The sequence below is a fragment of the Ochlerotatus camptorhynchus genome, unplaced genomic scaffold (assembly GCF_037179485.1).
Source record: "Ochlerotatus camptorhynchus isolate MF236.1 unplaced genomic scaffold, CSIRO-AGI_Acam_v1.1 ptg000130l, whole genome shotgun sequence".
Taxonomy (NCBI): Eukaryota; Metazoa; Arthropoda; class Insecta; order Diptera; family Culicidae; genus Ochlerotatus; species Ochlerotatus camptorhynchus.
In genome coordinates this window covers 1707508-1731885 of record NW_027040620.1, presented here as the reverse complement: position 1 = coordinate 1731885, position 24378 = coordinate 1707508, and the positions used below count along the sequence as shown (strand labels likewise).

The window sequence follows — 24378 nt, the reverse complement described above, 5'->3', positions numbered from 1 at the left end:
CCTTGAAATTATTTGATCTGTCCTGATGTTCACAGAGCTTCCCTAAAGTTCTCTCAATTCTCTGAAACAAATGAAACTTTCCTGAAAACCATTAAATTTCCCTGAAGTTCTTTGAACTTGTGAAGTTTCCTAAATATTTCTGATGTTTTCGTAAGTTCACTGGAGTTTGCTGGACTTTCCTGAAATTTTCGGGTTTTGGAATTTGAACAGAAGTTAATGAAACTATCTTTAATTTATCGGAGCTTACTCAGAAGTCTAGACTTGTCTGAATTTCAGAACTTCTTAAAAGTTCTTGCAGCTAGTGTGAATCCGCAATAAAAAATAGGGGAAACATCCCTGAAGTTCAGGAGAAGAACCATTCGATGTCTGAAGAAGCTTCCAAGGGAAGTTGAAATAAGTGTTCGGGAGGAATCGTGAAATAAGTTATGGTGTAAGGTGGAAGAAAATTCCAGGCGAAAGTTGGAAGAAAATTCAGGAAGATAAAAATGAACAAAAGCTTTAGGAAGTTAAAAATTGTTTAAAAAGTATTTCACGATTCTCTAGGAATAACCGAAAAGAGCCATCGACAGTTTCTCGATTCATGGGTAACCAAAAACGTTGAAGAAATAGAAACATTAGTCAAAAGAGTATCAACTTCTTTTTCTTATTCGCATTTTAAGCTTATTGCTTAGCGCATATTAGATTATTGCGTGCTCTCAACTTAGTGTTCTTAATGCACTTCCACAGTTATTAATTGAGAGCTTTCGATGCCAATACCAATGCATGAATTTGTATATTGTGTAGCAAGCACAATGATACTCTATGTCCAGGGAAGTCGAGAAAATTTCCAACCCGAAAGATTCCCTCGACCGGACCGGGAATCGAACCCGCCGCCTCCGGCTTGGTAATACCGTGCCTTTACTGACTAGCCTATGAGTATCAAGCGTATGACATTTTCAAAGATGATTTTTTTTATGAATTTTGAGAGCTCAAAAATTTGAGTTATTCAAAAAGATACAAGTCTCTCACAGTAATTTTCTCCAAAATTGGAGGGCGGGCAGGCAATAATAATTTTGATTATTTAAAAAAACGGTATAAATCGGTATAAAATCTTAAAAATCGGTATTCGGAGGAACCTTATCTGTATATCGGTATATAGTTCGGAAATCGGTATAAATACCAATAAATCGGTATATCTGGCAACGCTGGGTTAGGGACATATATCCTATGTCACCATAAGGTTTTTGAATTTTGATATTAGTCATCATATCAGTATCATAGGGGAAATGGATGTAATGTCGGCCTAAATGTCCCTAATTTGGGCCCATACATAAATTCAGCAATCGACTAAATTTTCAATAGCGACCGAACATATCCATTTAGCGATGGGCCCAATCTTAGATCCATAGGCCAACATTGGAGTCATTTCCCCTATTGCACTTTTTGCATTAGTGGGTTTGATGGTTACTTGGCTAGTGCCGTATACTTCCTAACTGAATTTCAGTTCAAAGTTCTAGCTCAGTAGTGACAACGCACTAAAACAAACATTGCAACCTGCACCCGATCACCGTCCCGACGGACGTCGCGACGATTGGACCAGTATAGATCATTTTCGCGCTACGCTCTGGCTGCCGTGTATCATAAAGGGAAGAGAATGGCCAAGTCAAGTGTTGTTAATCCTCGCCATAAACTGTCACGACAGCTCGGGCATGATCGGGTAAATATTTCGCCTGACTGCACGTTTCTGTAAATAAGGAAGGCATCTCAGGTCAGACGCCAGCTGCCCCCCCTCTCTCTTCCGCTTCACTCGATATTGACATGCGCTCATAATTCGCGTGAAATGCATGATCGCGCTGCACTCGGCAACAAGGAAGCGCACCGCGTCTGTCAGAGCTAATTTCGACAAAAACTCTTCCCCATGTCCATAGATAGATGGCGGTAGGTACGTTGCATATCCTTCATTCTTAAGCGTCGCTCGTTTAAAACGTGCATTTGTTTATGGATTCGATGCACGCGATTTCCTGCTAGTGCTAGACTGCAGTTTGAAGGCCTCCAGAAGTTTCACTTTCCTGCTCGTAGTACTAGGTTACGCTAATTTAAACTGACAGGCATTCGGTTCGACTCAACTGCAAGCGGCAACGCTCGATCGGTCGGCGAAGCTTTCCGATTAGAATAATTCTAGTTGTTTACGGCCGAATGTCTGGCGGGTGATGCTTTTCGTCTCATTAAAATAGTTAAATTAATAAAGTTATTTCCCATGGGTTGGTAATTTCCTTCTACGGGGATTTGATGCCGGGTAATTTATTAAGGCTGTTCGTCATACATCAGTCGACGATGGTGGTGGCGATCGTTACCGATCGCGTTGGGATATCCTAAAGCAACGCACTGCTGCAATTGCCAATTTGCATATTGGTTGTGTGTCTCTTCTGAGCCCCGAATAGAATTCAATCGACGATGGCAAGAAACATTGTCCGCAGTGTCGTAGCAGGGGAGAAGGTTTTATTTTTCTGATTCCATATTGATTCTAGACAACTAGGTGAACTTAATACTGACAAAACTAAGTCACTGGTATGTTATAAGATCCCCCTTGCAGAAGTGTGCTGGTTAGGATGTCTTGTTATATATTAGCTGGGCAACATCGTAGAACCATTAGCTGGACCTGACCACGCCATTGCCAAGACCACACGAACGAAAGCCGGTGGTGGCTGTAGCTTTCCTCAGGATTCCGTCCACGGTACGGTTGATGGTGGTTTGTGGTCAATCAATTTGCAAGCTTGACCTTATTCATCATCCCGGTTGAACAAAGTTGCCGCCACCGTTGTGCTTTCCACCTAAGCCGTTCCCATGCTACACTGTGCATATCTCCGCAATTCAAGACATCACCGCAGGAAGTATTAAGGCTTAATTAAGACATTCTCATTAGAATAAGTTTCCCATTCGGCCCGATGAAGGAGAGTGAGTGATTTATCTGTTTACTCATCGGAAATAATGAGCACCATGGAGAGGGAGCGGTTGCTGCAGCGGAGACTTTTTCGAAGCTCGAACTGGAGTGCCCCAGGGACATGATGGCAAAGAAACCCGTACCACAGGAAAGAACTTTGATTAATTGCTCAAAATTTGCTTTATTCAGTTGATTATTGCCTTAAAAATTATACACTTTATCTTGCCTTTGATTCGACATTTTTCTTAGGCGGGGTCCGGGTAGCTTGTTGGTGTAGTACACATTTTACTGATTGTGGACACAGGTCTTCGGGATGTTGAACTTGACAGTCTTGGAGACGGTGCGAGACTTCATGTCTGGGTTGAAACCCTTCTGGATCTGGCTCTTGTACAGCTTGGCGGCTGGGTCTTCGTTGCTGCGGCAATGGACGTCGAAGTACTTCGGAGTCTTGTCGGTGGCCATACAGTGGGCTGGGCAGGCTGGCAGCGGGCGCTTAGAGAAGCAGATTTGGCTACCCTCCTCGAAGAACTGATGCTGGTGCTTGACTTCGCACTCCTTCACAGTGTACTGTTGCCGGTGTGGGTGGTATTCCTTGTTGTTGTTCTGGTAATCCTCGTTGTTGTACTTGTAGCTGTCCTTGTAGCTGTCCTTGTTCTTATTGTTGTTGTTCTCCTCGCTGGAGCTGTCGGATTTACCATGCGAGTTGGATTCCGAAGAAGAGGACGAAGAATCAGACGATGAGGAGGAGCTAGACGACGAGCTGTTGTCTTCAACGTTGTGGTTGTAGTAGCGGTAGCGTTGGCGGTAGTTTTCCCGCTCGTTGATTACGTTTCCGTAGAAGACCTCCTTCTTGACACATTCCTCCTTGGCCTTCTGTTGGTAGGCATAGTTGAAAGCCTTGGCTGGTCCAGTGCAGTTCTGGCCGGTGAGCGCGTACGAAGCGGCGAAGAATTCTGGCTTGCGCAAGTAGCACTGATCGGGGGTAACGAACTCGTCGTAGTATTCGCCGTTGTTGGTTCCGCACAGACCGACAAAGTTGTTGTAGTACGACTGATCAGCGAAGAAGCGAGCACGGAATCCATCGAACACAATTCTCAGATCGTCATCGCGGATGCTGATTTCCACTTCCTTTCCTGGCAGAGCATAGCAACGGAACAGTGGCTGGTCGCCTCCATTGTCGTTGGTGTACAGCTCAACAGCGTATTTCTCATGAACCTGTTGTGGCTTTCCGTTGATGTAAACCTTGGGCAAGTCAGATCCATTAGGGATGATGTCGATGTTGTAGTCATTCTGCTTGTATTGTCCCAAGACAACCTTGAAGAACAGTTCGTTGTTTGGTCCGGAACGTCCCAGGATGCTGACCTGCTGATCCTCATCGAATCCATTCTTGAAGCGGTATTCGTAGTCGGAGTTCTGGAAGTGCGACTGGTAAGGGTAGTACTCGTAGTCAGGCTTCACAGTGTGCAGCAGAACATGCCAGCAGTCACCCATGTTGTAATCGTAATACTTTCCATCGAAAGTAGCAATGTACTTGCTGGAAACGGCGCAGGACGCTGTAGAAAAAAAACCCACATTAACCAACGAACAAACCTCAAAACATAATTAAACTACTTACGGTTGTACTGTCCACGGTAGGCATAGGTTGCGAAGCGATCGAAGAAGGACAGATCGGAGTGAACCGAGGCAAAGTATCTCTGGTAGTAGTTGAAGATCGGGTAGTTTTCAACCTTGAAGGCGAATTCCGGACCGAAGAAGGAAGCGTTGAAGTAGTCGGCGTACGGAGCCAGCTCGAAGTTGAACTGACCCTGGTTGTTCTTGCCCTTGTAGAAGTAGTTCGATTCATAGTAAGGATAGGCAAACTGCTGGAAGAAGTTGAAGAACTTGTAGGTTAAGTTCTGCGAGTAGGAGTCGAAGTTCTTGTAGTCGAATTTGAAGAAGTACTGATCGAAATAGCTGGCCTGGCGGGTGGCGTTCTGGCATTCCTTCAGCTGGTAGTATCCATGGTCCATTTGTTCCTTGCAGGTCGAGCCAACTTGCGACGTGCGCAGATAGTGACGGTACATGTCCGACTGGTGCAATTTACCCTTAACGGAGAATTGAGCTCCTCCCTGGCACTTTTCACCGTACGAAAACTCCCATTTCAGATTAGCGTCCTCGTTTTGGTTCAGAGCATTCACGAAGTTCAGCTTCGGTACATTGGGGAACTCGTTGGTGGCAGAGAAGCACATCTGGAATTGTTTTCCTTCGTATGGCATTCCAAAGAAGTATTTAGATGAGTAGTATGGGCTACCAGAGAAGAAGAACAGGAATCGAGACTTCTCGTCGACTGGACTGCTGGCGTAAGCAGTGGTGAATACGTATTCGGCCTTCTGCTTCTTACCTTCGAAGGTAAATCCGAAGTCAAAGACTCCTACATCGCTGTTGCGGATTCCTGCAGCGGCGTTCTTGATGAACTGCTCCTGACGGCGTTGACTAGCAGCAGAGAACACGATGGGTTGAGCGTAGTTGGCTTCATTGTAGTATCCGGCATAGGCGTGACGTCCCTTCGGGTGCGTTACATCGGAATCCTGGAAGTCCTGATCAAAGTCTCCTTCCTTGTAGTGAGCCGAAAACTTGAAATTCTGGACATCAGTGCGCTGAGCGTCGTAATACACATTGAACTGGTGGTATTCGTAGGGTTGAGTGGCGAATGGATAGAAGAAAGCAGAGTAGAAATCGTTTTCCTTGTAGAATTCGTAGAACTGTTCAAAGTTGAAGAATTCCTGATCGTATTTGGCGTGGCAGCGTAGCGCAATACCAGTCAAGTCCTGTCCGAAGGTGTGTTCGAAGTACTTGGTAGACTGATCGTCATCGTGCACAATCTTGAAGTTCGGATTTTCAGCGACCGGACGCATTTCAGTGATGTCCTTGTATCCGGTGTATGGCCACGAGCTCAGGTGGAATAGCAGCTGGTCTTCCTTGGGTTTCAATGGCGAGAAATCAAATTCGTATTCATGGGCTTCAAAGTCCAACGACAGTTCAACGTTGAATGGCAGATGAGTGTATAGTTTCTTCTGGTAACCAGCAATGTACCGTTGATGGTCAAATGGAGTAAGGAATCCAATCTTGGTGTCCTCCATACGATGGTACAGGAAGTTGACATCGATCGATCCATTCAGAACCTTGGGCCAGTAGATGAAGTCGTCGTTTTCGTTTTCAGGATGGCCAGTTGGGTTCTTGTGGATGCTTGGGTAGGTCTTGACGTGAGCATGAGTTTCAAACTTGAACACCGTTGGGGTCTTCAAGGTGTACACGAATGGGAATCCGGTGGCCAACGGGAAACAGAGAGAAGTTTCCTGCTGCTGGTAGAATTTGGTGAGATTGAAGTTCCATCCATTTTCCAGATCTTCGAACCACTGCTTGATGCGTTGTGGTGTGTTTTCGATGGTTTGGTTATTGAAGGCATAGAAGTGGTATCCGTTGAAGAGCTTAAACATGAATTGTCCTTCCAATTCTTCAGCTTCTTGTGGATCGATGTTCAACAGCTTAGCAATGCGAGTGGTCGAGTACTTCTGCGGTTCCTTGTCGCTGTGTTCGCTCTTGCTGAACTTCTGGTAGTAGTCGCTTTGTGGTCCGTGGAACTTGTAGTACTTATCGAAGTATTCGCTCTTCTTGTTCGGGAACTTCTTGTAGTACTTGTAGTAGTAGTCAGCAGATTTGTAGTCCTCCTGGAAGTAGCTGCTATCGTATTGCTTGTCAATCAGATCGAAGAACGATTCCATGCTCGAGAACAGATAGTAGAAAGTGGTGTATTTTTTGAAACCTCCAAAGTTGTTGCGCAGCTGGAAGAACATACCATTTGGTACGTAGTGATCATCGGCCGCGACCTGTCCGTAGTACATGCGGTAAGCCAAGTTCAGATTTTCGAAAGCGTAATCGCGGATGTACGACGACGAGTATTGGAAGCTGTAGTCTTCTGGGTTCAGGAACTTGATGGCAGCCTTGGCATTCTCGGCAAATCCGTTGTAGTAATCGTATTCGTAGGCTTCAGAAGCTGACTCCAGGGCAGTCTTGACGGCAGCACGCACATATTTGCTAGGATCGAAGTGGGTATGTTCAGCCATGCGTTGCATCATATCAGCTGGAGGATTGGCACGCATCAGAAGGTGCACTGCAGCGCATCGGATTTGATGAACATCTCCAATGTTCTGATAAATCTTGAACAGCACAGAACGGGCCAGATGCGGGTAGTTTTCTACCAGTTTATCGAAAGCGGCAACCATAGCGAGACGCTGGAAGTCACTGACGTGGTACTTGCCTTCCATGTAGGGTTCAAACACATTCAGGATTTCTGGATGTCCGAGGTTTCCAAGACAACGGATGTAGACCTGAGCCTTGATACTGTCTCCATTGTTGATGGCTTCACGCAACTGGTGCGAGAGCCATGGAACGACCTTGTGAGCGACGATCTTGTAGTCGGCATCGGCCAAACGTCCGAAGCTGTACACAGGGTAGTAGTTGTAGGCCGAGCGGTTGTTTACGTGAGCCTGGTTGACGAAGTAGGTGTACGTGAATAGAGCGGTTGTGTTCAAGCCATCCTGATGCTGGACGGTATCGGAAGTAGTCAGCAGGAAGAACTCATGCAGCAGCGACTCAGTTGGGTATCGGAGCGATTGAGCAAAGGTGGAGATGACGCTGGCAGCCTCTGGACCACGCAGTTTCTTTTCCTCGATGAATTCCCTGATGAGCTGGAAGGCTGCTGGAGTTCCAGTTTCAGCCAGACAATCACGGATGAAGTTCCAAGAGTCAACACGCTTGGCGAACTTTTCGCTATTGTAATCGCCTTCCTTGCGCTCCTTTTGCGAAACGAAGTACTTCTGGGCAACATCGTAGATGTCCTGGTAGTTCATGGTGCGGAAAATGCGGGAAACAATGTTGAACTTGCTCAGGGTGTTGGACTTTGGCAGGGTAGATGGGTTCTGCAGTTCATCGGCGACTTCTTGGACCAGTTTGTAGATGGAACGCTGACCGTCAACGTTACGAGCGTATTGGATATTGTATCCCTTGTAGCCGGTGAAGAATGGCAGGAACGGAGTCTGAGGGGCTTCCTTAAAGCTATCCGGAGCTGGCTGGTAGTAGAACTCCTCGCTACTCAGGGAGTAAGAGTCGGACTCCGAGGATGAGCTACCGGATTCAGAAGAGGATGATGAGGAAGAGGAGGAAGAGGAGGAGGAGGTTGAATTTTTGTGATCCTGGGACTCCGAGGAGTTGCTGCTGGACGAAGAATCGTCGGAGCTGCTAGAGTCAGATGAGGTATCATTTTTGCGGCTCAAGCGATATTGATCCATCTTGTAGGCTTCGTAGTACTGCTTTTCTTTGTAGGCATTCAGGTCACGACGGTTGCGGTTTCCACGCTTCTCGACTTCATCCAGTTGTTCCTTGTACTGATCAATGGGGCTGACCTTGGGGTTCTCCTCCTGAGATTCGGAGCTGGAGCTGGAGCTGGAAGAGCTAGATTCCGAGGAAGACGAAGACGAGGATGAAGAGGATGTTTCATTGCCAGGGCGCACACTGTTCTTCTTGTCGCTGGGCATGTTATAGCTGTAGACCATATCGACGAAGACCTTGTGATCTTCAGCCGGTCCAATTGGGGTCTGCGTGTATTCTTCAACTCGGTTCAGGGTACAATTGACGGCGGCATAGACTAGGGCCTTGTGCTTGTTGACCAGAGAGGGAGCAATAGCGACCTTGTTAACGGTGTTCGAGGACTGGATGGTATAGTTGTACCAGGTACCAGTGAAGTACATGTTCGAGACAGCAGATTTGGAGGCAACGTTGCCCATCTGGTTGGTGTTGGGTCGGAAATCACTGTAGCCGCTGAATCCAAAGTGGTAGCCCATGCGCTGTTTGCAGTGATCAAAGTTCTGAGTCTTGACAACCTGGAAGAAGTATTGTCCCTGTTCACGGAGCTGAGGCTGAGGAACCCAATGCTTGTTGGCTTGAACCATGTAGGGTGGGACAACGTTGACATCGTAGAGGGTCTTGCATTCGCCAGTTACGACCGGTTCCATGACCTCATAGACACCAGTGAAGGAGTTGTTTCCGGGGAATTGATTGTATTTCGAATCAACCATGCGTGCACCGCGGGTGTCCAGCTGGAATTGACTGAGCCAGGCTTTCAGCACGTTGACCTCATGATTTGGGACCGATTGATCGACGTAAAATCCCTTGATTGTCGCCTTGCTGTAGCGGATGGCAATCGGCTTAGAGCTCATTGGCATCGGGCGCCACTGCAATTTGTGATGTGAAAGCTCGGTATTGTAGCCCTGGGGCAGGTATTCGTTGAAAACGGCGTACTCTGGCTCCTTGACGTATGCAAAGACATACTCCGGACTCTTCGGGCGGAATACCAGATAGGCACGGGTAATGGTTCCAGTCCAATTATCTTCCAGATCGGGCAGAGCGGTCATGGTCTTCGAGGTGACATTGTAGACATACTGACGGTTGGGTTCCCAAGCGCCGTATTCGAATCCGGTTTTGTTCTCCGGGCGTTCGTAGTTGAACTCGTTCTGGTACGAGTACTGGTAGGCAGTACTGATCCCCACTAAAGAATGGAAGAAGGAAAAGATTTTTTGTCAGATTTCTTTCTATTGATTGAGCTGGAAAATGACACTTACCCAGAGCGAGGAAGAACAGTTTCGCAATCATGTTTCACTGGATCACTTCACTCCTTTACTTGCTATTCGACGAGAGGAAAGGAAAAGTCGAACTGTGCCGATTGACTTCCAGCAGGTCCTTTTTATATGGATCATTTTGCTGAGGTGGTTAATTTGTTCCAGTCAACGATCCGGAGATAGTTCATTCATAATCGCTTATCGACAAACCTAGTCAATGACCACGATTCAATGCACTGATAAGGAATTATGCATGTCTCAATCATCATTCAAAACAGCTGTTGAGAATAGCAACATCGATTACTACACGTAGCCCGAGTACCAATTAGAAAAGCGAAAAGCGGACGACGATCGAGGCGCCCGAGCAGTACACATGGATGCTGTACTCAGTCAGCTATTTTTGGATCGCAGTTTTGTTTTCGTTCAAGATCAGCAGCGCCGTCACTGAGGTGGCTCACCAACACTCACTTGCCAGCTCGCTCAGAACGCACTTGCGCCGTTGGGAAATGGCCAAAAATAGAACCCCACCCATACGGATCGAGAGAAAACGCTTGGCCCGCTTGTCATTGCTGCTCCGGTTAGTTTTTCCGAGGATTGATCGCGAAGAAGGTCGATTTTTTGCATAGTGTACAAACAAAAAGTGGTGAAAAGAAGATCACTCTAGGATTACCGTGCGATAGTGCTCGAGGCGATAAGGTCAGAGCTCTACGACCGCCGTAGCAGCAGCAGCAGCAGCGGATGTGGCGAGTAAAACCAGGCAGCATCGAGGATCTTGATCGTTTCGAGATAAGCACGAGAAATTGAGAGCATCAGTGAATGCTTATTTGGCAAGATGGCCGGCGAAGTATCACAACAACAACAGCAACAGCTGCTGCAGGAACTGAGCGATAGTTTAGAGTGTCAGATTTGTTTGAAGACGACGGACGATCCGCACCTTTGTCCCAAGTGCTCCAAGTTTTTCTGCTATGGCTGCATTCGGGATTGGCTGCAAAAGTCCGGAAACGACACGTGTCCAAACTGTTTGGGCACGGTCTGCCTGGCGGACTTTGTGAAATTTCGTTGGGGCAATGGTATCGAATCGCTAAGAAATTTAGTGGCAAAACCAGTGGAATCCTCGGCGGGTGGTGTTAAAAATTTGCAAGGCACTTTGCGAAAAACACAGGATTCGTTTGCTGCTACCACGGAACGAATCAATCGGAGCCTGGATGGCCGGAGGGATGCGTTGAAAAAGTCCAAGGACGGAATCATCAAATCGATCAACATTCTAGTGCAGCAAGAGTTCCGGGATGTTAACCAGCAGTACCAAGCCAAGCTGGCCGAGTTGGATGCTTGGAGTGAGATTCTCTTCAAAGAGCTGAACAAGCTGGATGTGTCGCTGTACACTCTGCAGGAGAGCATTTCCCAGGATCCGGCTCCGGAAGTGCAGCTGCAACTGGAAACCCAGTGCCATGTGCTGGGCAAGAAGCTCGAGCTGCTGGCACCGAACGTCCCGGAACATAAGTTTTACTGCAAGATGATGCCGGCACCGACGGTGTGGCGTTTTACGGTGAGGAATTTCAATCAGGCTCGTATGGGCAACCAGGTGCAGTATTCGGATCTGGTGCGGGATGACCTGGGCAACACGTGGCGGCTGGAGATCCATCCGAATGGGTTCGATGACGCACGGAACCGGAGCGTCAGTGTGTTTTTGCAGCTGTACGAAGGAGTGGAGGGAAGGTAAATTTAAAATGAGGGCTTCGGTTGCTCTTTAATTTTGATTTGGAACCATTAGCATTCTGTTGCCTATCCTAGGTGATGGGGAGGTAATCGGAACTCATTAGATGGGAAAAGTCGTATTACGTTTTTTTACCTACTTAAATTTTATGATCATCAACACGTGTCGTACATGTTCGTCTAACATAATTATTAGGCTGCCAAGTGGATGTAAAATATAATTAAAATTGAAATTTCAGGATTGAAATACTGTCAGGCATTTGGTGCATTACGATTTTGATCAGTTCTTCGCGATAAACAAATTTAGAAAAATGTCTGTTTTTACAAATTAGAGCCATAAAGATTCAAAATCCGGACACTGTGTCCATAAATCCGGACACTTTTGATTATCACTACCTGCTTTTCTCAAAATAGCAAGTGCGTTTTTCCATGGTATTTTAGTGTTGTACGAAATCATCGCACATAGAGTAAATGGCTCTATAGTAGGCCTATGGATTTAAAGATTGGGCCCATCGACAAAAAATCTCCCGTTCTTCAATTCTTCTTGGAACAATGCTGTTAATATTTAATTAAATAAAATTAAATGTCCAGATTAATTCATCGTCCAGTATTTGGTGCATTACGCTATTATAGGTTGCAGGTTGGATTTTAGTCTAGTAGGGTCTTGACAGAGTGGCTCACCCAAGAGGTAGGTCACTCCGCACACCAATTTTGGGTCATATTTTTTTAAGTGTGCCGCAGGTGTTTCGATTGTGCCTATCATAGAGCGGCTGCGTTTGTTTGTAAAATATCCATCCTGGCAACCCGGTATTTCTGACACCTTAAATGTTTTGGTTTGAAATTGCAAGGGTAAATCGGTCTAGCGGCATTTCGGATTTAAATCTATAAGAGAACCGAGAAGTGAATTGCTGGTCTAAGTTCCTCTGGTGTATTTAATTAGAGAATGTTCCTGCACGTAATGTTGTGAAAAACTTCAGTGACCAGCAGTGCTCCCATTTTATTTACAACAATCAAATGCCTACGAGATTGTGCTGAAGGATGTGCCCAAGTTGTGCTAAATCTAATTGCGGCACAATGTGATGAGCGACTTACCTCTTGGGTTCACCTCTTTCGGGCACAATTTTTGTTTTACACATTTTAAACACATAGAGCTTTTCTTTTCAAAAAACATTTCCGAAGACAAAAAATCACTAAAATTACTCGTTTTGGAGTTATTTATTTCGTTCCGCTAGATTGCATTCCTGGCCCACTGTGCATTGCGCGAAGATAAGGGCAAAAAATCCAGGCTACTATGTTATAAGTGCAGTCTTGCCCTGCTTCGAAATCGATTAAATTTTATAAATTAAATCGACCTTGAAGTCTAATCAAATGTAAACTCAACTTCACTGGCCCTTTGAAGTTTATATGGGAATTAATTCCCAAATAACATTACAAATTGTTACTTGGGTATAGCCCTGTAAGAGAGAGAGAACCGAGAAGTCGTATCTGCAGCCAATTTAACTGTCCCATAAGTGCTGCCAATCGAGCAGTAGACCTGTCAGTGGGTAGAAAACAATTCTGATTAGATTGTAGTATTGCTATCACCGAAAATTAATGCGACAATATTTTAATAGAATAAAACCATCCTGGATAGGATTAACACTATGGCTTGGTGTATTGTAAGGAGATGTATTAGAACATATGAAAATAAATAAAATTCATCGTTAACGTTTACGTTAATACAGTAACGTTTTATAAATAACAAACAATACACAACGACAGCGGTAAGTCACTCTTATAGAAATTACTATGGGAACAGTGAACTTTATGTTCTCAACGTCCTAGAGCTTCGCCATAATAATTTAAGGAAAAGTTTGGTATTTGTTCTTATGCGAAAATATATCAGCTACAACTTTGCTAGAGACCACTTTTTGATTAACTTCAAAGAAATTACTTGTTAACCTTAATTAATCCACCTGTAATTCGTGATTCAATAAGTTTAAAAAGTCCATTCATGATTGTTTTATAGTAACGTTTGCATTAAAAAAATTGACTTTTTTCGGATGGTGATAAATAAAGTTAAGGCAAATAATTTCTTTTGATAAATTTCCCATGGAAGGTAATTATTTTAGCTAACTTGCAAAAAAATTCCACGCCCTTGCGAGCGGCCTTCCGGCAGTTAACCGGAACATTCGCCATGGCGGACGAAAACATGCGTGTAGGCATGTTTTTGAGTTCTTTCTTCGTTTTATTTATCAATTCCTCCTCAGTTTTCGCGACAAAATTGTTGGAGTAGATCTTAAACTTCAGGTTGGCCCAGAAATTCTCGATGGGACGCAGCTGGGGGACGTTGGGCGGGTTCACCGACTTGGGTACCACATCGATATTCAGTCGCTCCATCTCCTCCAACGATCGCTTCGAGTAGTGGGCCGACGCCAGATCCGGCCAGAACACCGCGTCTTTGCCCTTATGGTATTTCTCGATGAACGACGCAACTTCCGGCAGGTATTTCGTACTATAAATTACCCCGTTCACGGCCATTCCGGAGCGAAAGAAGAGCGGCTTTGACATGCCCTTCTCGCTGATTGTCAGCCACAGCAGCACCTTCTTGGGGAACTTGGTGTGTGCAATGAATTTCACGTCGGAGCTCACTTCCTTCGTGGGGGAAGGAAAATACAAAGTGCCCTGCCAGTGGTTGCCATCCAGGGTAAGATAGTTCTCGTCGTCTATCACCACCGTCGCGATTCGCTGGGAAAAACGAGTTGACCATCTTATTCAGCTGCTGCCGCTGCGTCATTGCCTGCAGCTCCGAAACCAGCGGACGTGACTTCCGCTTCCTGATATGTATGTTCATGTTCGCCAGGTACTTTTTCACTGTTTGGCCGGTTGCACCGACATCCCGGCCAAGCGCACGCAGCGATGTAGCCACTTTTCCCTCGGTCTTCCTCTTCAACATCCTTTGGAGCTTCTTGTCGCTCAGGGTCGACGGCCTTCCGGAACTGGGCTTTCTTTCAATGCTCTGATTGTTGTCTAATGGTGCCAAGATGTTGTAGATGCCGGAACGGGCGTATCGGGCGTCCACAAAGTGCCGCACGATGTCCGTTTTCGACGCGGCGGGGTGCCGTTCTTTGAACGCGCACACTTCTGAACGGATTGATTGATTTGTCTTTATTTAGGAGGCTTTCAGCCTGAGGCTGCTTCGCCTCCAAACTTCTGAACGGAGTTGCTTCACTGTTTTTTTTCCATCACGGTTAGAGTTCGGCTGATAGAGCTGTCAAATTTTGTCTGCTGAATCATGGGTTACTATGACTGATGCTGCATGGGTAGTTTCGTCAGTGCGGGTGAAGGTAAACCCATGAAAAATCGTCAATTTTTGTTCATTTTTTTAATGCAAACGTTACTTTTATTAAAACTTCAAAGCTACAGCATTAGATGGTTAAATTTCACCAGTTCGAACGAAATCTCGAACCTTCCTCTTGATGGAGCCCATCAGCGCCCGCACAGTGGTAATGGACACGGAATTGGCGCATTTATTCCATTTTGCCCGCATTTGCTGGATGTCCTCGACTGCCCCGCCGCTTCGTCGAATACGTGCTTTGAAATTGCCCAGTATTTTTCGATTGGTCGAAATTCCGGTCAATTCGGAGGATTCATTAGCTTGGGGACAAAATCGATCTTGTTGGCAGCATGCCACTCCAAAACCACCTTGGAGTAGTGGCAGCTGGCCAAATCGGGCCAAACGATGACTTTGCCCTTATGCTTGCGGATGAACGGCAGTACACGCTTTTTCAGGCATTCTTCGATGTAAACTTGGGATGTCCTCGTCGATGATGTGACGAATGGTTCCTCTTGGCGAACTTGTCGGCAAACACGAACTTGAATCTTCCCGGCACATTCCCACGTCCAACCACGATGTAAAACTTTTGACCGGGAAGCTGCTTAAAATCGAGTGCGACGCATGTTCCGTCATCGATCAAAGTGCAGCCCTCGTGTTTCGTCAAAACACAGTCGTACAAGAGCCTTGCACGCTTTCTGGAAACGGAATTCCACTTCATGTGACGGTTCGGATGTTTACTGGCTTTGTACGACTTGTATCCTTCCCTGGCAAGGATGTTCCGCACCGTTTGAAGGTTGGCGTTGTACTTTCTGGCCACATCTCGGATCAAAAGACCGGGGTTGGCTTTAACGCACCTCAACACCTTGCTGCGCAGTTCCAGTTTCTTCGTAGGTCCGCTGATTCCTTTCCACACACAGGGTTTCCTTGTAGGTTTTGAGCACTCGACCGACTGTTGTTTTCGGCATCTTCAGCACCGGACCACTCCGGATTTCCCAGGTGTTTGTGCACAATATCCATTTGACGTTATTTCTGAACGCGATAGACTGCTTTGATCAAACTTGCACCAGTTGTTTTCTTTGGAAGTGTAAACAAACCACTGTCAAAGATTTTCGATTCCCAACACTAGAAGCGTGCTAGCGACGCGCAAGGGGCGTACCAATTTACTTTTAGTCGGTCTTTATGTAGAAATTCTGAAAAGTGAGGTGATGAATGAAATCTCATGTGCTTTAAGGTATCGCATTTTAGATTTTGACGCTATCTCAAGTAATAATTTAAATTTAACAGTAAGAACAGACGCTGATTATTGGTTGATTTAAGGTGTACCAGAAACATTCGCAATGCTGAAATTTTCAATGGCGCTTCTTTCATCGAATAACTCTGCTCCGGAAAGCGGTATGATCAAATTCGACCTTCCAAAAAACCTCCCCGATATCGCTAAAAGTCGATTACCCAAGCTGTATAATTCCTTTATGGAACTCAATATAGTTCCACCAGCATGGAGACAGGTTAAATTAATATCTATTCAAAAGCCTGCGTCTGATCACAATTTTTACCGTCTGATCTTTATGTTATCATGCCTGAGGAAATTATTATAAAAAAAAATGATCCTATCAATACTTGACAATTGGGTTAAATCAAACAACCTGCTTTGAAATACGCAGCGTCTAGCCTTGCTTTTATCTGATATTCAACTGGCCTTTGCGCACAAGGAGCAATTGGTTTCATTCTTTTTTTGATATCAAGGGTGCATTTGATTCAGTTTCCATAGATATACTGTCAGTCCTAGTCTGCACAGTAGTGGATTACTCGGTATTTTAAATAATTTCTTGCATAATGTCAAAGATATTGATAACTGCTTGGATAATCGATGCACGCTTAGACAGCTTGCAGACGATGCTGTGGTTTCCCTGAGAGGTCCACGTGCGGAAATCTTGTAAAGACTATTGCAAAATTCCTTAGATAATCTGTCCTTCTGGGGCAGATATTTGGGGATCAAGTTTTCACCGCAAAAACTGAATTGGTAGTGTTTACAAGGAAGCGGTTTCCAGTCCAACTGTCCAGTCCAGTCGACTAAATCTTTTGGGCAGTTCTGTAGGCGTTTAACGCCCGCTAGAACCTCTAGGCTCATATTATGTTGGTTGGAAATTCTATCTAACATGAAGCTTTAGTGTGATAATTTATTAGCTAGAGAATAGTCTTAAAAGAGGGTAGGTAGATAGTTCCGTTAGAGCACGGCAGTATGAAAATTGAATAGAAGTTGAAAAGTCGCTAGATCTATTCCACAGCCGCACGCAGTATTTTTGCAAAGTCAGACGCACATTTTTTGCCTGTAGATTTGAAGACATACTTCAAATCTGCACGTGCATCGTACAGCTTAGGCAAAGAGTGTGTGTTTGGCTTTCACTGTTGCATTAATGGCCCTTCGCTCATTTTCAACTTCCATTCAAATTTCATACTGCCGTACTCTAACGGAACTATCTACCTACCCTCTTCTAAGATCATTCTCTAGCTAATAAATTATCACACTAAAGCTTCATGTTAGATAGAATTTCCAACCAACACAATATGAGTCTAGAGGTTCTAGCGGGGGTAAAACCCCTGCAGAACCGTTTCTGGGAGCTCTAATTAAGAGTATTGATGAATAAATGTAGTGTCAGTAACAACCTTGTGATTGAAAACATCGAAGAAATGCGCGAATTGAGCACCCAGTCTAGATTCGTGTGAATCTACCTTAATTATAGGTCATCTATAACACCACCTCGTGTACGAATTACTAGCTATAGTTCCCCCATTGACTATGATCTCTCCATGAAACAGGCTATTCAAGGTGTTCCAGATCAACTTCGACCTGTCTCAATTCTCCGTATTTTTGCTGAAAAGTACCAACAAGTCAATTGCAATAGAAGATTTTTCACTGGTGGATCACGCATCGATGGATCCACTGGCTTCGGTGTCTTCAATGGAAACTCAACCGCCTTCCGCAAACTTCAGGAACTTTGTTCCGTTTATGTTGCTGAGCTAGCAGCAATCAACTTCGCACTGGGAATGATTTCCGACATGCCCATAGACAATTACTTCACCTTCTCGGATAGTCTCAGTTCGATTGAGGCTGTTCGGTCGATGAAACAAGGTAGGTACTCATCTTATTTCCTTTCAAAGGTAAGGGAGCAGATGAGTTTGCTGGTCGAAAGATCAAATATGATTACCTTTATATGGGTCCCCTCAGAAGGCAGACTCTTTCGCAAAGGTGGGCGCACAACAAGGCGAGATTTATAATAGAAGAATTTTATATGACGAATTTTTCCCATTAGTATGTCAGAGTTCTCTCCTAAGTTGGCAGAACGATTGGACAAGTAATTGTTTTGGGCGGTGGTTACATTCCATTACTCCAAATGTTTCTTCGAGAGCGTGGTTCAAAGGTCTGGATCCCTACATGCAGGCGATCTACGAATTCCTTTGTTTGTCTGGTGTTAGAGTTTGATGTGACCATCCCCTCCTTTCCACATATTTTCCAGCCATTATCCACCTGTTTTCGTGCTAATTGCATCATGCCCAGTCAGTATTTGGTGTACCGTTCCAGAGTAGTATCTGAAGGAGGCTTCAGAAACCTGTTTTCTACCTAGCTTCTTCCAATCGAAATTGTTACCCATTAACCTTGAGCCTGCCACGAGTAATTGGTACCCGATACTAACCTAGATTTACTGCTGTTTAAAAAGTTAATTAAAAAATTACGGATTTCTGGCTCCGCAAAGTGTCACACACGACTGAGCCTAGTAAATAAACGAACTAGTTAAAAAAATAATAAAATGTATTTGCCAAGGTTGTTAACAACTTCAAATTTTCAGATCTTTGAACTTCGAAAAAAAATTTCGAGGTCTCAGACTTGGAGAAATTTTAGAGATCATGGACTGAATTAAATCTTCCAATATTCTGCCACTTCAACAATCATCAAGATCTTTAATTTTAGAGTGGCGCCGGTGATGTAGTGGTAAGCGTGATTACCTCTCACCCCAGAAGGCCTGGGCATAACAACTCTGATCAAGTAAGTAGTAAGTAAAGCCCCCGGTTCATGAGTTGATGGGTCGATATGTAGAGTCCAGGTGTGAGAGCTGTCTTCCTGGCGTCGGTAGCATCGGTGCTCAGCACGGAAAACAAGATCGACGGTAATCAAATCAAGGAAAAAAAAAAGATTCTTATTTTTTTTTAAAATTAATAAAATCCAAGGGGTAAGTCACTCAGCACAGTGTGCCGAAAGAAGATTCGGCACAGCTTGGGCTCATCCATAGGCACACCTTCGGCACACCTTCGGCAAAATCTCGTAGGCATTGGATTGATCATTAAATAAAATGGGAACACTGCTGGACAGCTGTCATTGAAGTTGTTCGCAACATTCACTGTGTATTTCAGAAACATACTCTAATTGAATATACTAGAGGAACTCTGACCAGCAATTCACTTCTCGGCTCACATTTAAATTTGAAATGTAGGCTTTCGAGGGCTGTCGATTGCTATCGATGCCGGACACAAGTCTTTCAACTACTACGCAAATGGAGTGTACTACGAACCGGAATGCAAGAACAATTTGGATGGATTGGATCATGCAGTGGTGGCGGTTGGATGTGGAAAACTCAAAGGAGAGATTACTGGCTAATCAAGAACTCCTGGTCCAACTACTGGGGCAACGATAGAAATGCTTTGATGGCGGTGAAGGGTAACATCTGTGGCCTATCGACCGATGCGACGTATGTAAATTTGAAGTGAGATTTCTGTTCAAACTAGAATTAAGTAAAAGATTTGTTTTGCTTTCGAATATGTGTCATCTTATACGAGATGGAATAGATGATTTTCGATTTTTGTAACATAAAATAATAAAAAAAAATTAGGTTGAGTGGAAGCAATAAAAATTCCGTGTGATTGTGCCGTGAAAAATAGTTCGGTATTGTTCAAGTGAGTTTGGTTTGGTAGATGACCAATTGACCAAGTACTGGTGATTTGCTGCTGAAAAGCAGGGTCCTTACAAGGTCGCATCTTATCACTCCCGAGCCGTTGCCTCAACATAATTATTTTTTATCAAATTCTCCCGGAACTCCAACCCAATGGAAAAACCGAACTTCTTAGCTTGCGATCCTCTTTCTTGGCATAACCGATTCTGACGTCGAAAACCTCCGAGAGCTTCTTGCCCAGAATCATCACCTTGAGCAGTTCCTCTTCCAGATTGAGCAGAATGGTGTAGTGCTTCTGAAACGTTTTCTTCAGTGGTCAGCGAACGACATTGGAGCAGTAGGACTTGTAACGCGCTCCGAGAGCACAGATGATCGATCCGAAGTGCAGATAGGTCTTGTCGCTGAATGCACTGAACTTCAAGTTGTAATTGCCACCCGACTGAATAATCGCCACTTAGCATATGTCCGACTAATTGGTATCCACACCGAAGACGTACCTTTTGTCCGTCAAAGCCTGCTCGACACCCTCCGACAGTTTGGCATGATTTACTTTCTTATCAGCATAGATAATCTCCATGATATAATCCTTGAGGTACTTGTTGAATACGTCTACGGTCACCAGGCAGGCCTCCTTGATGGTGTTAACCTCGAAGTCCTCTTTGGAGCACATGATGTACCCGATTGGGACACTGATGTCCACCGTGTCGAAGCTCTTGTCCTTGACGAAGGCTCGCTACGATTCACAGAATTCACCCGCGAAGTTGTGCTCGAAGAACGTCCAACGTTTTGTCATCCTTGGAACCCTTGATCGCCTCCAGCAGCTTTTCAAAATTGGCCTTGTCTTTGTCGTTTGTATCCCGAACCAACAGCTTCACCAACGGAATGCCCTCTTCACCGTCCTTCTCGATCTGCTTCAAGAAGATCTTCTTCTTGCTGATCAGGAAAAAGATGGACTTTTCGCACAGCACCGTAATTGTATCGGTCAGCTCGGTCTGCAGCGCGGTGGATTTGCTGTAGATGGTTTTCTCGTCTACGCCGACCGCCGTCAGAATGCAATCCACTTTCTGCAGCGAATCATCATGGAAAACTCTGGTTCTTTCAATATGATGTACAGGCGTTTTATTCGTCGGTAGAAGGAATCCTTATCGAGCACGTTATTCGATATGTTCACCAAACCAAAACACTGAAGCTATCAGAAATACCGGGTTGCCAAATATACCTTAACATTCGTATTTTACAAAAAATCGCAGCTTGCTCTATGACCAGCACTGCACACGACACGCCTGCGGAACACTTGCTGCACACTGAGAAAAATGTTGACCCAAGATTGGTGTGCGGAGTGACCTACCCCTTGATAAAATGCTAAACCAACATTTTTAAAATAAGCTAGAACTAAACTTTGTTAAAGATGCAAGCAAAATCCCAGTTTCTTCTGGATTTTCTCGGTTATACTTGTACCCTGTAAGACAAATTTTTGAATATTATTTGAAAATAATATTGAATTGAAATTTCATATTAGGATTGCAGCTATTACAGACAGTATTTCCCGGTAGTCTGACCGTTTTTAACCTGTTCACCTTTAAATTTGAACCCCGCTAATCTGCACGCCGTGCAAACTTAAATATGCTCAAACGTCATTCACCATACAGGAATGGAATAATGCGAAATGGAACATTGCGCACAATCAAAACAAAACAGTAAATAAGGCTACCAGAAAAACGCTTTTTCTGATACTTTGCCCCTATTGATAATTATTGGAGGAACCAAAAGTGCCATGCCCCCTCCTAAATTAGCGCCTTTGCTTATCGATAACGACACAATTTTATTTTTGTCCGACATTTGAAGGAATCAGTGTGAATTATAGATACTATAGATTCCATAGATAAGCGGAGGCACAAAAAGTTGTTTTGGCAACCATGAGTAATAAATGATCTTACTGGCATCCGTGAAAAAAGTTCATGCTATCATAGAACTCTTCGTTGGGCAATTTTGTTTTGCTTCGTGCGCAAAAGTTCAAAATGTAGTGCAAAGCAAATCTTTGCAATGGTTTGCTTTATCTTTCGTTCTTCCGTTGTCCGCGAAATAGATCGGAATGTGGAGTGTGGAAAGTGTTTAGTGCTCATCATATTACAATACTTCTCCCTCAAACAACACCATGTTGACGTCATGCTTGTTTGGCTACAATATACTTTGCCTCCGCTTATCTATGGAATCTATAGTATCTATAGTGTGAATAAGTGAAATCCGAAATCTGCAGTACTTATCTCGTAATTCAATTGAAAAAAGACAGACTGCAATGCTCATAGCTAAAGCCGCATCTGATCCACCCTATTTATCACTTAGACACAGACAAACAGACATAACTCTTAGAAGAGAATTCTTCAAAAAATATCGTCAAGCGTATTTTGTATGCACACTAGCACCCTCTATCTTGCACATTCCGAAGCATTGATTTGCAACCGGAGCTTCCCTCGTCCATGCAATTTTCCAACTAGTTGCTTTTTCCTCGTTCTGTCAACGCGTCAGCTGTGGTGTAAAAAAATAAACAAATGCAAGTCAGTGATGCCGGATCCGCAGAAATACTACTCAGGCTATGTGTAGGGATTTGTTTTGTTTGTTTTGCGTAATTTTTATCGGAACGACAAATGTGTAGCTTTTCGAATGTAATATTCAATGCATTCCTGACGTTGCTGAAAATTACGATAGCATCGGAATGCGGTGTTGCTAGTGTATTATAATGCTTTGTTGATTATTCATAAACTCTTGATCGCTGGGAATACTTGTGAATATTTGAGGTGGACGAAAGATTGAACAAAGAGGGAACGCCGAAACTTTTTCACATTTACATCCCTGTGAAGCAACTGTTGAGGGAATTTATATCTGTAACTGTACCCAGCTCGTTTTTGTTTGCTGATCTGGCTAAATGTTATACTTAATTATCTTAAAGATAAATTGTCCAGCTCAAATATTTGTAAGAGGAACCATCATCATCATCATCATCATCAATAACTTTTTTCTGTATTCGTCAAATTAGTATGTGGAATGCATTCCCACGAACTGGCACCACTGATAAGTTCCAAATATGCTGGCTTGCTTAACGCTTCAGTGGCGCCACCATGACAAATGCGATCACATTCCGAACTGAAACCTTATTTGCGAAGAATGTGATTGTGAGGATTATTTTTATTTGTCTGTGACTTAGATCTGATTGAAATAGCATAAACAATTAACCACTCCCCTGCGCCTGTCCCCCACAAGGTACCACTTCACCATCGAGCTACCGCACCGTGCCCGGCCGCATTCCTACGAGGATGAAGATTTCTTCCAGCTGCGCAAGGGCTGGGGCCAAAACCACTTCGTTGACCTCAAACTGCTGCTGGACGACTTTGTCGAGAACGATTCCTTCGAGATACGGTTCTCCGTTCGATCGCCGCATTTAATCGAAAAGTACGACTGCCTGCGGAAATACGCTGACAAACTGGAGCGATGCAATTCCGCTCTTCGAGAGTATGTTTGACGAATGTTTTATTTTTGGGAGCATTTCTCAAAAAGGAATTATAATTTTCAGAGAGTGTGTCGTAGACTGCATCAACGAGATCTGCTGCATTCGGAACGTGACGGAGGCATGCAACAACTACAGTTGTCTGTATTCGGACACCTTCCGGGATGACCTTGGTGGATCGTGGAGACTTCAGGTCTTCCCCGGGGGAAATGGTGAAGTCAAAGGGATGTTTGCTTGTATATTTTTGGAACTGGTCGAAGGAATTCCTAACATGTAGGTTCACTTAATATAAAATCCAGTTTTTCGACAACGTATACTAACTAAACACCCCCGACAGGTACGAATTCTCCGTGGACCTCATCAACGAGTCCCCGAAAAAGTGCATCAAAAAGTCGCTGGAGCACACCTTCCAACCGTGGATGCCTTTCGGTTGGAAGAATTTCGTCTCCCGTGAGGAACTACTGGACGGAGGATTTCTCAAGAAGGACGCCTTGATGATCCGGCTAGCGGTGCGACCACCCACCGTCGGCCACAAGTTCAACTACCTCCGGCAGTATCACGACAAAGCAATTAGGGACCTAACGCAGCAGCAGGCTCAAAGCAAAGCTGGGTCCTCCTCGTCGCCGCTGATTTCCGCCAAGACCTTCGAGGCTCCGATAAGTTTCTTCAAGAAGATGCTTCCCAGAACGCCCAGTCAAGAGCAGGGAACTCCTCCCAAGTAAATCACACAGGTAAATCAGAATAAATGTAACCGAACACTCATTGTTGGTCAAACTGTACTGTAATCTGTTGCTCTTTTTTCCGGACGATAAATCACAGCCGAGGCGTGAACTCGTGATTCATAAATCACGCACATGGACCGGTGTGGGTCTGTCGAGTGCAGCAATCGTTAACCGCTCGAAACAACAGGTTGGTTGGCTGGTTCGAAAAGGTCGATAAATATCCGTTTTTAATTCTCTTCAATTACCTGCTTTTAACGGTCTAAACAGGGGTATAAATTTGTAGAAATGATGACCACTTGTGTGGGGGATAGCGTGCGAAAACGGTCGGATAGAACTCGATCGGTTTTACAACTCATGAATATGCGCGGGGATAGCGAAAGCCTTACGTTGGTGGGCGGTCAGTCCGTCAGTCTGTCAGTCAGCGTGGAGAATGGGTCGTATTTTGTGTGCTCCGTAGGCTGCGGATGAATGGGATAATAAAATATGCTTAGAGCGCAGGTTAAGTATCGGGCTTTGCTACATTGGCACATTCCGGAATGGTTTGTTGCTGGTGTTGATTAACAACAATATGGAGACGACAATTTGTGACTGCAAATGGGATATGTAGAT

General features: G+C 44.6%; 3 protein-coding genes across 5 annotated transcripts in view; 1 reads left to right on the top strand and 2 right to left on the bottom strand.

The window, feature by feature from the left end:
* Nucleotides 1-24378, bottom strand: part of AdamTS-A (ADAM metallopeptidase with thrombospondin type 1 motif A) — a 629564-nt gene that overhangs the window by 288254 nt on the left and 316932 nt on the right. The gene's annotated exons all lie outside the window — the stretch shown is intronic.
* LOC135700186 (vitellogenin-A1-like) lies at nucleotides 3105-9657 on the bottom strand. Its single transcript, XM_065220604.1, has 3 exons — nucleotides 9577-9657; nucleotides 4536-9503; nucleotides 3105-4473 (listed from the first exon to the last, which is right to left on the bottom strand). Exons 1-3 carry the CDS (start codon nucleotides 9605-9607, stop codon nucleotides 3206-3208), a joined length of 6267 nt encoding a protein of 2088 aa, XP_065076676.1. The 5' UTR covers nucleotides 9608-9657; the 3' UTR covers nucleotides 3105-3205.
* Nucleotides 10149-23803, top strand: LOC135700158 (E3 ubiquitin-protein ligase TRIM37-like). The gene is made up of 4 exons (XM_065220577.1): nucleotides 10149-11289; nucleotides 22804-23052; nucleotides 23114-23320; nucleotides 23385-23803. The coding sequence occupies exons 1-4, from the start codon at nucleotides 10406-10408 to the stop codon at nucleotides 23767-23769; spliced, it is 1725 nt and encodes a 574-aa protein (XP_065076649.1). The 5' UTR covers nucleotides 10149-10405; the 3' UTR covers nucleotides 23770-23803.

Bases quoted from the DNA above. Each gene is read 5' to 3' on its own strand.
- LOC135700186 (XM_065220604.1), bottom strand. From the start codon at position 9,607: ATGATTGCGAAACTGTTCTTCCTCGCTCTGG. The intron at 9,504-9,576 runs GTAAGTGTCATT...TCCATTCTTTAG, and splicing joins ACTGTTCTTCCTCGCTCTGG to TGGGGATCAGTACTGCCTAC. The intron at 4,474-4,535 runs GTAAGTAGTTTA...TTTTTTCTACAG, and splicing joins CTACCGTGGACAGTACAACC to CGTCCTGCGCCGTTTCCAGC.
- LOC135700158 (XM_065220577.1), top strand. From the start codon at position 10,406: ATGGCCGGCGAAGTATCACAACAACAACAGCAACAGCTGCTGCAGGAA. The intron at 11,290-22,803 runs GTAAATTTAAAA...GTCCCCCACAAG, and splicing joins TACGAAGGAGTGGAGGGAAG to GTACCACTTCACCATCGAGC. The intron at 23,321-23,384 runs GTAGGTTCACTT...CACCCCCGACAG, and splicing joins GTCGAAGGAATTCCTAACAT to GTACGAATTCTCCGTGGACC.